The 15,524-nt window shown below is 45.2% G+C and overlaps 1 protein-coding gene across 14 annotated transcripts in view; it reads right to left on the reverse strand.

Annotated features, from left to right (window-relative positions):
- The window catches only part of Pmca (plasma membrane calcium-transporting ATPase 3), a 101,828-nt gene that overhangs the window by 24,190 nt on the left and 62,114 nt on the right, over positions 1-15,524 (reverse strand). For 8 of the 14 annotated variants that reach the window (XM_076795815.1, XM_076795816.1, XM_076795811.1 and 5 more), the window contains 2 exons: positions 12,109-12,241; positions 7,261-7,329 (listed from right to left, as the gene is read on the reverse strand). The exons of 1 other annotated variant lie outside the window; for it this stretch is intronic. In XM_076795815.1, coding sequence (XP_076651930.1) covers positions 7,261-7,329; positions 12,109-12,241 — 202 coding nt within the window. Of the gene's footprint in view, positions 1-2,424; positions 2,510-5,586; positions 5,626-7,260; positions 7,330-12,108; positions 12,242-15,524 lie in introns of those variants that run through there. 5 more of the 14 variants (XM_076795819.1, XM_076795817.1, XM_076795814.1 and 2 more) reach the window with 3 other exon arrangements.

The following is a 15,524-nucleotide window of genomic DNA, read 5'->3' on the forward strand; positions in this document are numbered from 1 at the left end:
AAACGACACAGTAGTGGGCGCGGGAATACACGTAGCACACAATCATGTCAGACAGAGCTAGGCTACTGAACAAGGAGCGAGGGGGGTCGGTGGCACTGACACCAGCCAGCAGCAGAGACCAGCCGAAAAGCCCCCCCTTGGCCAGACACAAAAACACATTGCTGTCACGAAGCATCCGTCGCCGTCGACCTGGTCCGATATCTTTGCGCACCAAGGAAAAATCAAGTAGCAGAAACACCACACTGGAATCTTCCTAACGTCGCACCTGGAGCACGTTCACTGCCTATCCTCTAGACACCGACAAGGTTCATTCTGGTTTTTCGTCTTCAAAAAATCGATTTTTCTGTTCCCGATCGATAAGACGGAATCGTGGCAACCGTCGACCCATATTTCTCAAAATATACTCCACAAGAAACTACAGTAAATTATCGTTGTATGTCGGTACCGCCGTTCTTTTCACTGACACTCATACGAGATCGGTGGTTCTCGCCGAGCGTCCCATTTGAAATACACAGGGCACGCTGGGAACCTAAAGAGTCATCCCGCGTGAAAGTCATGACATACAAACGTGACTGACATTCAAACTGAAAGAATATCCGTCTCCGATATAAAGCGAAACTCGAGAACCGTCGTCGCCGAGGAGTGGGCCACCTATTGTCGGCCATATCGGTGTGAGATCAGAAGACCACTACTAATCCAATTACAAAACTTCTTCATTTTTCGTTATTTTTTTATGGAACTTTTACCAACATATTCGTGGCATTTTTCTGATTAAAATGAAACCAAATATGATATAATTCCGATGATATTTGCTTCTGTAACAAGCGATAAAAGTTTCGAACACAGAGAAGGACAGCGTACGGGAAGGTACAGATCAAAGCTCGCGTGAGCGCAGGCCTTTAAATGAAAAATTTAACTTCTTTATTATTAATTATTTTTTTATGAGACTTTCACCGATATATTTGTGGCATTATTCTGATTAACACGTTGACCGCCATGTCACCCATATGTGGGTGACGGAATTATTTCTACAGGTTTTTAAATGAATTTTTACGTTAATACATTCATCGTACCAAATTTGATTAGGATCTGTAAAATGCGAGAAAGTTGGGGGACTACTCAATGTCATACATCTAATTTTTTTCAATTTTTATCTCATTAAATAACTTACTTTGATTTTATGGCTTTTTGAGGTTTCTAGTATGGTAGTCAAACTGTTAAAATGATACCAAACGCGAAATAATTCGAATCACATTTACAATAATTTTCCGTTAATGTAATTGTTATAGGAAGTAACTTCCATTGTTCATTATACACGTAAATATCATCGGAATTATATCATATTTGGTTTCATTTTAATCAGAAAAATCCCACGAATATGTTGGTAAAAGTTTCATAAAAAAAATAACGAAAAATAAAGAAGTTTTGTAATTGGATTAGTAGTGGTTTTCTGGTCTCACACAGATAATTCGGCCACTCACCGCGGTGGTGGGAGGTGTTCCACTGACTTGGAAACGTGACATTGGCACTGACGTACAACGATAACTTACTGTATACAACTCACGTAATTTTAATTATTTTTGCTTGAAAAAAATCACATACGTGCTTCAAATACCGACAAATATGTGTGAAAAATCCCAAAGGATTTGGTTCGATAAATCTTCTGAAAGAAATCTCCAAAAATATTCTTGAAAACCAGAATACCCCCTTAAAGCTTTCGCAGCCTGGTATCTATTTGGAATTATTCTCGCAACGTTCTGTAAGCACTCTAGCTAGATTCGTAAGGAGTTTACTATACTACACTTCTTTCGGTGTACGTACATATATTATAAAAACAAATTTCTAAAAATCGAGATAGACGTATTCTGGTTACAAAATAGTATTACTGAAATAGTTTCGTAAACGTAGAGTTAAATAGAAATTCCCTTAAATAACAGCATGTTTACATCCTTGTAGTCTTTACTGTTCTGTGTTTGTTCTACTCGCTTTTCTCTCAAATGCACGAAATCCACAGCCTAATCAGCAGTGTTTCGGCTCTCGAATGAAACTAGCGGTTGCAACACTTGTGGAACGTTGGAGAGATAATTACAAAAGTTCACAGTTTACAGCCGAATGCCTTAATCGTGTCGATGATAGCGATTACCTGGCAGAGAACGCTTTTACGAGGACTCCCAGGTGTGCGTCAACGTTTCGAGGTTTTGGAGAGAAGAGGAGCGATCCTTGGAGGAGAACCCTTGAGGGAGCGATCTTTGAAGGACGATTGGAGAGTGTCAGAGGCCAGGTCCGACGGTGACGTTTCTCGATCGCCGCGAATCACGTACGTCGAGGATATCCTGTCCTGTGTGTATGCGTACGTGACGGCGAGGTCGACGGTACAACGGTATCTTAAACGGCAGGCGATGCGATCTACTATGAGCTACGTACTTGTTTGTACTCCGACAGGATAAGTGTGGCGGCGGGCAAGACTGCCGCCCCGTTATACCTCAGTCTCCCGAATGGGTTCCGCTGGCTAACAAACACCATAAATCATACCATCAGTCTTAATTATATCAATCCTCTCCTTAGCGTCGATACGTTTTTTTTTTTTACAGCGTGTTTTCTTGTATTTTTTCTTTTGATTTCTTTTTAGTCTGTTTCTGAGTAGGCGTTCTGAGTCATCCGTTGCACGCTGGGCGTAGTAAGTGTGTGTCCCACGTATTTTTTAGTTATCTTTTTTTCTCTATACCTTTGAAAAGCTTCACGGGGCCTGCTGAACAGGAATTCCGCGGGTGTGTGCGTGTCTGTGCGAAAGGCTCTCTGCTTTTGCTTCAGGTTCTGGAGGCTCTCATCGAATCACTATACGTTGATCATTAATCTTGGAACATTCCTGCAACGAGTTTCAAGCTTCGCATCGAGTTAAGGATGCAACCAAGGATGCCATTTTGAAGTATCTCGAGCCTCCAGGTCCTGTCAGAGAGCCCAAGAAGAAGTGTTTTTTCCAGCGTGAACCAATGCAAATCATATACATATATAGAAACTGACTGCCAATTCGTACAAATATGCCCCTGTGTGAAGAGTTTCGCTGAGCTTCGTCGTGTACACAACAGACAAACAAACGGACAAACAGACAGACAGACAGACAGACACAGACACATACTGACACGGATACAAACAGACAAACGTTACAGACAGACGGACAAACAGACTGTGTGTTGCACATACATCACAGACGCACGCACATCGAGAGACACACGATGCGTTTGGCGATGCATACACCACTGCATAACAGGTTAATGGTAACCACAGCAAACGGCACACTGCAACGTTTAGAAAACAGAAATGAAAATAGTGACACAGACAGAGAAAGAGAGAGAGAGAGAGAGAGAGAGAGAGAAAGAGAGAACAGGGGCTCTCAACTTTCTCAGGACTAAGGGAATATATAGCTGCAGGAAACTCGGTGAAAAGTGGCTCCGGAGGATTAGCATCGTTTCCGGCCCTTTGGTTTCGATCACCGATCACACGTTGTTGTTTGTTTTTCTGTGTTGGCGCTGGCACAATTAGAACGTGTTCCGTCCGCATGCAGAGCTTTCACACGCATTACACACGCACAAGGTACTTTGGGGGAGCGGGCTTTGCTGGTGCGGGGCGTTTTGCTTTGTCGCAGGTGCATCGTATCTCCGGATTTTCTTAATATTCGCCGCACGAACTCGTACCGCGGCCGCTCGATAGGCGCGAGTCGTTTAAACGGTCGCTCTGCTGCGCCGCGGAGCCCCCGAACTCGAGCGCTTATCGAGCGAACGCTCTACATCCTGTACGACACGGACCAATAGAAATTGCCGTCTTCTAAGTCGAAGGTAATTTCAATTGGCTCGTCTCGGACCGGTTGCTGTCGTCGGCTACCGTCGACTTTGACGGAGATGCGAACAAACAAGTAGAACCTCTGACAGTGTTTAGGTGTCTTGGCAATATTTGCGCAGGAATCCTTAGCGCGATCCTCAGCGCTAACAAACAACTCTGAACGCGGTGATCACAGACTTTCTTTCTTTTTCGTTTCTGACTGGCACGCGCCGTGCCGGGGAACCGATTGTGGCAACCGCCGAGGCCATCCGTTTGCGTTATCCGTTCGAACCAAGCAACATTCACAAGAAAAGAAATCCCAACGCGACGAGGTTTTCTACGATGACACATACAGGTGTCTGCTGTCCGTGTTAGAACGGAAGGGAGACGACATCGAGTTCTTTTCCAGTTCAGTTGTCTCGGACGAGTTCAGAGGAGCGTTCGAACGAGGGATAACGCGAGAACGGATAGCAATCTCGTTTCGAAATTCGGCTGTCTTCCGAGGATATCTTTCGGCAGCTCCCCGGCACAGTGCTCGCCCAGTTAAGAGTCTCCGGAAAATGGAAAGGAAGCCTTGTCGTAGCTCGATGATTCTTGTCGTCAAACAGAATCCTCCCCTGAAACTGAAACTGACGTGTGATTGACCGATAGAGAGAGAAACAGAGAGAGAGAGAGAGAGAAAGAGAGAGAAAGACAGACGGAGAGACAGAATAGAGGAATCAAAAAGAATTCTAGGCCGGTTGTATATCCTGTGTAGAGAAGAGAGAGGGTTCAGAGGAGATAGAAAACTGAACACGTCGATATTACCGTAAAATCATCATTTTCAGGGGTTCGAAGAAAACGAAAAATGAAATAATACTGTGTTCAATTAATTAATCGTCGCGAGGGGGGGGGGCGGGTGTCAGGGTGAGAGAATAATCATAATAATAAATAGTACCTTGTCGCGCGTGTATGTGTGTCCTGCACACATATATACCCATACACATACATATACGCGTACACATACGCGCATGCATGACACATACACGTGTGTATATATACATATATCTACGTATATAGAAGTATATACGGGCAAATCGTATACGTACATACAGACGCACAGACGTGCATGCAACACCTCAGAATTCAACGTAAACAGGGAACGGAGAAAGAAATCAAAATCGGGTGGAGAACTGGGTCGAGAAGAGTCATGGATTTCGGTAGAGGGTTGTCCCTTCGAACGGGGAAGGGTCTTTTGTATGCCACCCCTACCTATAATTTTTTAACACGTTGACTGCCATGTAACCCATATGTGGGTGACGGAATTATTTGTCCAGGTTTTAAAATGAATTTTTACGTTGATATATTCATTGTACCAAATTTGATTAGGATCTGTAAAATCCAAGAAAGTTGGAGACTACTCAATATCATAAATTTAATTTTCTTCAATTTTTATTTCATTAAGTAACTTACTTTGATTTCATGAAATTTCTGAGGTTTCTAGTTTGGCAGTCAAAGTGTTAAAAGAATAAATTAGGTAAATTAGGTTCTCTGCCTACGATTGCGTCTACTTCAGATGGAAATCATTGTTGTACTTTAAACGACAGAGATGCATCAAAATATCACCGTACACAGTCTGAACATGTGAGAACAAACCCGTACAGTTTCAAAGAAGCAGTTTCTCTCCGGTTCGTTATCAATGAAATAGTTTCTGCGCGGGTGGCATACAGTGCACCAACACGTTCAACTCGAGTCCTCGAGTGAGTTTGCGACGGCCCTCGAACAGTTTTCGCCTAGAACAGTTTATTACTCGACGAGCCACCGCGATCGCTGCAAATATAAATTGTCCTTACGAATAATTTGTCACACCGAAAGCAAAAACAGGAGCGGCTATAGATATCAACGCTTGGCGTGGCGCCGTGTGGTATACTGTACAGTCAGCGAAGAGTACTAAAAATCATCGGCAAGTTGAACGTGTCGTTTCCGAAGGAGACAAAGCAGTATCGAAGGACAGCCTGTTGGCGCCGATCAAACAGATTCGTACAATGAAATATTCGAAGCCAACAGGTCGAGTAGAAGAGGTAGCGAATTTTGGGATCAGACTTTCCACGATTTTCTCCAAAGACAACTGTACAAGGAAAGGTTCCTGGCTTTGCCGTGCCATAAACGAGCCACTCATTGGTCGGATAATCGATTAACTCCCCAAAGTGAAAAGAAAATTCTTATGTAAAAATTCTTTTGCCATTTTTGCCATTCAGCTTAAAGTGCTTGAGCAGTGACAAAATTTAAGGAATTCAAGGAAACTGGTAAGGCAGTTAATCGAATTGTCCTGTGAATGGTTCGAATCTAAAATACCGAGAACAGAAGTTAACGCTTTATACACCGGAAGTATAATCGTACAGTACCAAAAGAAAGCTTAAAATTCATCTTTAATGCAACAATCAGATTCTATTATTGGGGGTGAGTTGTTGGCTCATTGATGTTTAAGGGTCCGTTACAAATAGCCCCTAATTATGGACCATAGACTGAAACATTGTTTGAACCGAGAGGAGAAAATTGTCAGTGGTCTTGAGAAAATCGTGAAGTTCGATTTCGGATTTCGTTGGGTGGTTGTGACGGTGCGAAACCAATTGGTGGATATATCTCTTCGCTGTGTGAACCCGGCGCGGCGTACCAAACAAACAAACAAAAATTAAGCGAGTAGAAGCAACTCGCGATTCGCAAGCAAAACTGCGACGTGAACGGAACAGCGAGAGACAGGCGCGCGAGAGATATATAACGTCGGAGAGAGGCAGACAACCAACCAGAATAGAAAATAACTGAAAACGGGTAGAGGACGGCTGTGAAAGCGCGAGGTACACTAGCGACCGACCTGCGACATTTTCTGCGAGAGCGACTCGAAGACAGCGATCAGCAAAAGTTGAGCTAGCTTGCGGCAATTGCTCTCGGAGAGCGAAACAATATGTCTATAATATTTGCAACCAAGCGTACAGACTTCTGCAAGTTGCTCTCGCGAAGAACGTCGCCGTGTTACTTGCCGGTGTATTCGCGCCTTAACAGAAACGGGAGAACAGGTTGTTAGAGGGCGAACAAAGAAATTAATCATCAAGCGGGGAGAGCGGAGTAGTCGAGAAAAGAAAAACAAAAGAACTTTCGTGTCGGGAACGAAATTAGAAGCGAGAGAGAAAGAACGGAAGTGAAATCGGGAAACCAAATACGTCAAACTGGAAAGCAAAACGGTGAGAAGAAAAGGAAAAAAGAAAAAGAAAGGTACATTTGGATCGAGAAAGGAACAACCAAACAGAGTGTATCGGTAAAGAGGCGAAAAACTGGTTAATGGAAAATCAAACATATAGATAGAGACAGACAGACAGATAGATAGATAGATAAATAGATAGAAAAAAAAATCAATAATTAATATTTAAGAACGGTCAAACAGTGCGGAGATTGGAGTTGCGGACTAACCATATAGTAATCCTGAGAGGGGGATCTGCCTGTCACAGATACATTCTGCACCAGAGTTCTATTGCTCGTCTGAAAGTAGGTTACACATTCAATTTACATAATTAGCTTAACCGTGTCGTTGGTGATTAATTGCTTGTTGTTTGTTTGTTCTTACTAGATTACGTGTTCGCAGAGAACGATTTACACCGGGTAAACGTTCTCTCTTCCTTACTTGCGTTAACAACGTTTTTTCGTTTCGTTTCGTTTTCTTTTTGTTTTGTTTTGTTTTGCTTTGTTCCCATGTGTTCAAGAGAACAAAAAATAAAAGACCAACAGTTATAGTATACAGTAGAGCGTTATCAGAGTAAGAAGAAAGGAAATTAGAGTAAGAGAAAAGTGAAGTACGAGTCGTTACGGAATAAAGAAAGTGGTGATATATATATACACACATACACAGGGTGAGTCACCTGACGTTTGCACCTCAAATACTTTTGTTGTTTTTAAAGATACGTAAAATATGGTAAGGACAAAGTTGAATGATACGATGGGGCTGACACGATGTCAACAAAACATTTTGTTCTTATGTCATTTTTTTAGAGATATCAAGGTCACCTTGACCTTTTTAAGTGGAACCACCCTTTTTAAACACCTACAATGACAGTCCCTTTCATTAGGAATTCAGTGACAATAATTATTCCAAGGTCATTCAAGGTCACAGACAGAGAAAACGTATAAGATTTAGAATATGAAAGCAGAATACGTTTATCACGGCTGAGACTTGTAGTAAATAGTAAACATACTATGGTCGTAGTTAAAGTAAACATACTAAGGTTCTTCTGTGTTATTGTCATTCAGCATTCTTATTTACTATCGGTATGTTTCCAAACGCGATTCCGCTATGTCTTATTCGATGACTGAAAAGTGTGATATGATCACGATTTACTGTGAATGTAGACAAAATGCAGTGCAGGCCCGATTACTTTATGAAGAAAGGTACGGAAGAATCCCACGACTAATGAAGACAATGAAATTAATATTTTAGCAGCTATAGCTGTCGATCCTCACGCGAGTACGAGAAAAATGTCCCGGGAAGCAGGCATAAGTCAAAGTAGCGTGATACGAATTCTGGCCCGATATAAATTTCATCCGTTCCACATATCGCTCCATCAAGAATTGCACGGGAATGATTTTCAAAATAGAATTAACTTTTGTCAATGGGGATTGCTTCAAAATCATTCATTTTTTTTTCTAATGTCTTGTTTATGGACGAAGCAACATTCACTAATCATGGCTCAATTAATCTACGGAACGCCCATTATTGGTCTGTGGATAATCCGCACTGGCTGCGAGAAATTGATCATCAAAGACAATGGAGCGTAAACGTGTGGAGTGGTATTTTGAACGACAAAGTAATTGGACCATACTTCGTTAACGGAATGATGACGGAACAGAAATACGCTCAATTTTTGCAAGAAGATCTGACAATTTTGTTAGATGTCCCTTTACAAAATCGCTATGATATGTGGTACCAACATGACGGTTGTCCTGCTCGTTATGCACGAGTAGCAAGAGAAACGTTGGATTCTCGATTTCCAAACCGATGGAATGGACGAAGCGGAACTGTTTCATGGCCAGCACGTTCGCCTGATTTAAATCCACTGGATTTCTTTTTGTGGGGCCTGCTAAAAGAGACCGTGTACATGGATGCTCCAACAACAGTTGAAGATATGCGTCAGCGTATCATCACAGCATGTACGAATATCACCTCGGATGTACTTATCAGAGTTCAACACTCCTTCAGAGCTCGTTTACATCAATTGTATCGACGTAGACGGTCATCATTTCGAACATTTATAAAATACAAGTATTCTGCTTCCATATTTTAGTTTTATACGTTTTTTCTGTCCTTGACTTTGAATGACCTTGGAATAATATAGTCACTGAATTCCTAATGAAAGGGATTATCATTGTAGGTGTTTCAAAAAGGGTGGTTCCATTTTAAAAAGTCAAGGTGACCTTGATATCTCTAAAAACAGAAAAAAACAAAATTTTGTATAGCATCGTGTCAGCCGCATTGTACCATTCAACTTTTTCCTTACCATATTTTACGTATCTTTAGAAACAACAAAGATATTAGAGGTGCTAACGTTAGGTGACTCACCGTGTGTGTATATACATATACATGTATATTCGATTCGTCGCGTCCAGATCCGCGGTTCGAACGTGCGATATCATCAACAATTTCCACCTGCAAATTACCGCCGACAGCATGATCGCACAGATCGAACGTGGGATCCTCGGACGAATCGGGATCGACCGCGATCTCGCGATAACGAGGATCGAGATCACGCGCGATCGCGAGAACAACGGTTCGGTCAAGTATGCGCTAGCTTCATCAGGTATAACCCGTGTTCCCTCGAAAGAAAACAACCGGAAAAATCAAAGTCAAACGGAAAACTATACACACGGTCGCCGTCGACGAGAAAAGGCTGCTGATGTACGTTCTTCCCGACTCTCGCTCGAGTGTCGATTCCTAAGTCGTCCTCGTTCCATGTCGAAACTCGATTCAACACATACGGAGCGGAACTTTGTCTCGGAGGGAATCGATCGCGAAGATTCAACGTCCGACAGATGCTCGTCATTTCTACTTGCACCACTCGAGTGGAAACCGCTGACGATGGTCAGACGCGACACCTGTTACAGGTGACCGGACGAAAACACACGGAAATATGCAATCGTATAATCGCATAGATCATTGTTTATGCAGAAAAATGTCCAAGTGGAAAATTGGGATCGACAGAATCTCAACTAATTGCTTTATCCTTGCCGTAAAGTATCATCGGGCCGAGCTAAATCTGGCAAATATGCAATTTCTTTACACAAAATGCAAAATACAAACTACAAAATTGTCGCGCGAATCTGGTAGCAAACGCGTTAAGCAGAAATCAAGGTCCATGTGATCGATGCTTAACTATCGAGAGTATAGGAATGCGATATTGCTGCCGAGCAAGTAGAAACGGTCGCCAAATGGTCGAACATCAGCGTTCGAGGATTCCCTGAGATGCGAGCGTTTGTAGAACAGATTTTCCGCTTGTCCTCTGGACCCTAATTAGAATCCTAACAGAGTAGGGGGACCAGAGATCGTTTTGGGATGGACCGAGGACTGCGTGGATCACTGCTAACTTGACGTTAAATCGACGACTAGCGGTCTAAAGGGCCTAGGTCCTAGGGACTCGGATGGGTTAGGGGACTTGCTGCTCTAAGCCTAGCGAGCCTTCTTCGGAGAATCTCCTTGGGAGACCCTTGGCCGTCCCCGTAACAAATTCTACAGAGTTCACGCCAGACCCGGTGGACTTCGACGAGCTAGAGGGGTTTCTAGATTAAATTCCAGAGACGGGCAAGGGTCGTGTAACCTTGAGATCGGTTCGTCGCGACTCGATGGACCCGGTTCGAACCGCCATATAGATCGTGGGAGAGTTCTCTCGACGGAGAAGCCATCTCCTGTGGAGATTATCGAGCAAGTTTTCTTGGAAGACCTAGCCGGAGGAAAGTCCGTAAAGGGTTCGCGACCCAAGGTCGAGAAATTGCCTAGGTTTCGGCTCGATCCGCCTCTGCGCCTCGTCGGCGCGGCGCAGCCTTCTTTCGTCGAGAAACCGAGCGAATGACGGGAACGGGGCCAGGGGGCGTGACCCATTCGAGAAGAGGGGCGTGGCTCTCCACTGGACGGAGTCGCGGTTGGGCGGTTCGATGGGTCGGTTTTCTTCGAAGGTTCGTCGGGAGAACGCGAACTCGCGGCTACGATCGCTTCTTCGCACGGCTAAGAACTCAACTGAAAATGCAAACCAAGGTAAAGAACGTGTTGATCGTAAACGAGTAAAACGGAAACGAAAGAAAACGCATGGAACAGAGTGTACGGGGCAGGTCACGGAAAATCGAACGCTCCGAACTTCTACGATCGATTCGACCAACGAGGAAGCAGCCGATTCTACCTCCTCCATCTTCGAACGGATCGAAGATGCTTTGAACGTTCGTTTTCTCGTGAATCACGCAGTATGTGGCGCGTATTCGTCGCAGAATGCTCGTACAGGGTGTACTCCGATAATGCAAACAGCTGACAGTTTTGGGACATCGAAACTTTGATCAATAGCACGCGTCTATCGATCAGAGAGTTGAGACCTGCTCATACGGTTCTCGGTGTCGAGCGTTTCCAGTATAGCCGTGTCCTTTTGGAACGATTATCCCAACGTCCTGCAAAATACTACATCGAATCGGAGTGTGTTTTTACAACCCCTGACAGAGCTGTACTTGCCAAAAGTTGAGAAAATTATTCCTAAAGGCTTGCACCACCGAAGAACCGAACAGCTGTTTAGGAAAGGTATTCCTAACACTCTCTATAATCGGGAGTACAGCCTGCACAGGTAACGGTGATCAAAAACCGAGAACAGTTTGTCTGTTTCGATGAGATATGGTAGATCGGTAATGGTCGAGAGACCAGTGAACCGAGACCCAGCTGTGCCCCGGATATCGATGGGGCGTGGCTAGGGCGTGGCGAGTGCGATAAGGGGCGTCGACAACGACGACGACGACGACGATGACGACGACGACGACGACGACGACGATAACGACGACAACGACGACGACGACGACAAGCACGACGACGAGAATTGTCGGAGCGTCGCGCGCAGCTGTACTCTATACGTCTCTATTATCACCGTCCTTCTCTTTATTGTGTTCTCGACGATACGATCGAGTTTTTCGGTATCTTTAACCAGGGGACGGGGTGGGCGGGGTTAGAGGGGGCGGGGGGCGGGGCCCGAGAGAACGCTGACTTCGAGTGATGGCATGAGAGTGAGAGATAGGGATAGTTACCTGTGTCTGTAGTCGTGTTAGACCACGGAGCCATAGAATTTGTCCTTTGCGCGGCTTTTTATCCGAGTCAGGGTCGAATTTCTCATCTCCGAGATTGATCGCACCGATATCATCCGGCTGGCCGCGGCCCCATCTGTTTTTGAAAAACATGAAACCAATTCTTCATCACTCGATCCCTGTTACACATATTGGTCTATAATCAAAGTAGATTTTTTTTTTTTGTTTGATTGGACTTTTGTCAGATTATTAACTTTTTGGACGCTTTAACTTTATGGTTTGTTTGCTTTTCGTTTTTTTTTGTTTGTTTGTTTTGTTTGTCTCGCTTTTACACGACGCCGTTGGATTTTCGTCAAAAGCTCTCGCTGAGCCGGCTCCTCGACGCACTGCACCCCGATTACTGTTTCTGTATTTTTCTTTTTTTGGATCTGTTCTTATCGATTTTTGGCTTTCGCTTTTAATAATTTATTTAATCGTATTTACGTGTGAGTGTGTTTTTTTTTTTTGACTCGTTCGATGTTTTACACGTTTCCCCTCGCTCCTTAGCTTGGACACCTAATGACCACGCTCTCTCTCTATACGTATACGGTGTGTCGACGATGCTGCGCTGGCATAATCGATCTTTCAGTGTTTTTTTCTTTCTTTTTTGTTAGTTTCTTCCCGGTTAGTTCCGTTTGTTAGCGAGTTGTTCGATTATCGGCGGCGGCGCAACGGTGATCGGAAGTGGCCGAGAAAGGAAAGCAGACGGACAGAGAGATGCGTACAGGCTGTCTCAGTGGCGTGATTGATCGTATCGCGATTCGAACAACGCGTCGTTTCCGCTTCGTTTTCCTTCCGTGTGCACACTGCTCTTGATCCCGCTCTACCAATTCGAGAGAAAGAAAGGTTCTCTAGCCGTGTTGCCTTCGAAAAATAAAACTCGAATCAGCGAGCAGTGTGCGCGCGAAGAGCCAAAGGCAAGTGTTTGTTGACCTGCTCGAGTAGCAACAAAAGCTCTACCCTTCAGCATGATAGCTTCCTCCCCCCGTCCTTGAAACAGCCGGTACGCAAACATACACATATAGAAGAAAATAATGTTTTACGGCGTGAAAAGAATGAGCCAACGAACGAGGGGATGCGATGAGGTGCAATGCAGACAGAGTGAGCGATAAATGTGTATTCTGCTGATGGAACGGAAACGAATGACACTTGTAGAAAAAGCGTGTACGCGTGGAGATTCTGTGTGCGTGTGTGCCTCTGTGTATGTTTACACGTGTACGTATACGCGCGTACAGAGCGTGTCGTAACGCGCGGGGCCCGCGAGCGATGGGAGGTGGAGCCAAGAAGAATCGACCAAGTGGGAGGGGCGAATACGGCCTTCTCGGAAATCAGTGGGCGGTGCCATCGCTGAAACGGGCGCCGCGCTGTACGGCACACTCTGTACGTAAAACCAATTTCTCTGTTTCTGTGGGTTCAAGACGCTCGGTACATGGGTCGTGCGATGGCGGAGATGATGAGATACTTTTGTACTTGTCGGGTAAGAGGGGCGACAGCGATGAACGGGAGACGAAACAAGACAAGAAAACACAGTACAAAGAAAAGAAATGAAGATGAAGAAAAACTGGGCGGGGCAGGAGGAGGACTGGGTATCGTTCGATCGATTCCGATTCCCGATTAATCGAAGTCTCCCGGCCCGTTTCCCGATGGATCGTCGGCGTTGATCGATCGGCCAGCGATGCTCTGCGGCGCGTCATCTCCTCCCCTTACCTGTCGGAGGGACGGGTTATTTCGAAGCTCGAGAACCGTGGCTACGTGTCTACGTAACGCGTGTCCTACACACACGACACAAAGTGGCTTGTGAAGCTTAAACAAAGCGTATGCAGAAGATTAAGAGTAAATCCCCGACACCGTGCGTGTCTCTGTGTGCGTGTGTCGGTGTGGAGACTCGCGGGTCACAGGATCGTGTTCAGTGTACGTATGAGCATGTTGCGTATACACGGCGGTGGACAGGGGGTGGGGCTGGGGTTACGGGTGGGCGGGGCGAGAACATAAAAGCGGGGCCCGTTCGCTGTCGATCGGACAGCCCACGGACCGAATCCATTGTGACACGGGGTTTGTTACAGAGCGTTGTCCGTGGTGTTAGTTTGCGATTCCTCGATCGCTCCCTGAAGATTCGCAAAGCGGATCTCGAACCGGATCGCCATTGTATCCTTGTTGCGAGACGAGAGAGGGGGAGGAGGATATGGCGTGAAGGTTGTTATCTAAGCGCACAGAGATGGACTGAAAGTGAAAGAGCGAAAGAAAACGAAAGGACGAATCCAGGGGCAGACCGGTATCGAACGGGGGGAAAAGTATTATTGTCTCTTTTTGGCTCCGTGTATGTGTGTGATGCGATGGACGAGTGCGTGTGGGGGTGGGGGGGATGAGAGAGACAGAGATACAGAAAGAGAGAAACGGTCTCGAGAGAAAACAAGAGCATAGACAGACAGAAAGAAGAGAGGGTAGTACAAAAATACAAAGAGAAAGAGAGACAGAGAGAGAGAGAGAGACAGACAGACAGACGGACAAAGAAACACAAGAGTGAAAAGATAGACACAGACAGAAAGAAAGCAAGAAAGAAAGATAGACAAACAGACGGACGGATAGACAGACAGAAAGAAAGACGGTCAAATATAGCACCAGCAATAGAATGATACAGACAAGTGCTAAGCGCAGGTACCACTTGATATATCGTCTATACACGAGGATCGTTTTTTGCACCGGCATCGAACCGAGACACCGATAGATCGAGACTAGTTCTATGCGCCACTGAGATCCCTTGCACCAAAATCGAACGACACGAAAGTGGATCGTCGGGACGACGTTCGTTCGTTCGATCGTTCAGTTACAACAAACAAGTACGTAGGCAGGGTGGTGGTTGTTAGTGCATGCAACGGCTAAGTCTGCTATATCGGCTGGTCCGAGTCTCACGGATCGCAGTGATTCAGTGTCCAAAAGCGATTAGGAAGCGATATCTCGTCGGGACTACAATAGCGTTCCCCTGAAAATTTTACAAAAGTTTTGGCAAACTTTCAACGATAGAGACTACGTTGCCTCGATCAAACAACAGTCGTTCAATGTATAACGATTTAGCTTAGGAAATACCCTGCTGCATATATTCGAAATCTACCGGTGTTAGGGCCACGCCTCCAAGATGGTCCGAACACGCCCACCGTTTCGACACTGACGCACTCGGTCCGTCGACCGATGGGAGGTCCCAACTGTGCCGAAAAATAGGGGCCGGGCTGAAACCTCCCAGCGGCCGCGTCGGGCCACCGGTGACGTATAATCATCGAGAAGGGGTGGGGGGGAGCGAGGGAGGAGCCGAGCATCATTCTGTCGCGACTATAGCGTCCAATTCGTTTCACGATTGGGCTGAATCGGACTGTCGGGCGTCTAGG

Source organism: Halictus rubicundus, chromosome 11, assembly GCF_050948215.1.
Source record: "Halictus rubicundus isolate RS-2024b chromosome 11, iyHalRubi1_principal, whole genome shotgun sequence".
NCBI lineage: Eukaryota > Metazoa > Arthropoda > Insecta > Hymenoptera > Halictidae > Halictus > Halictus rubicundus.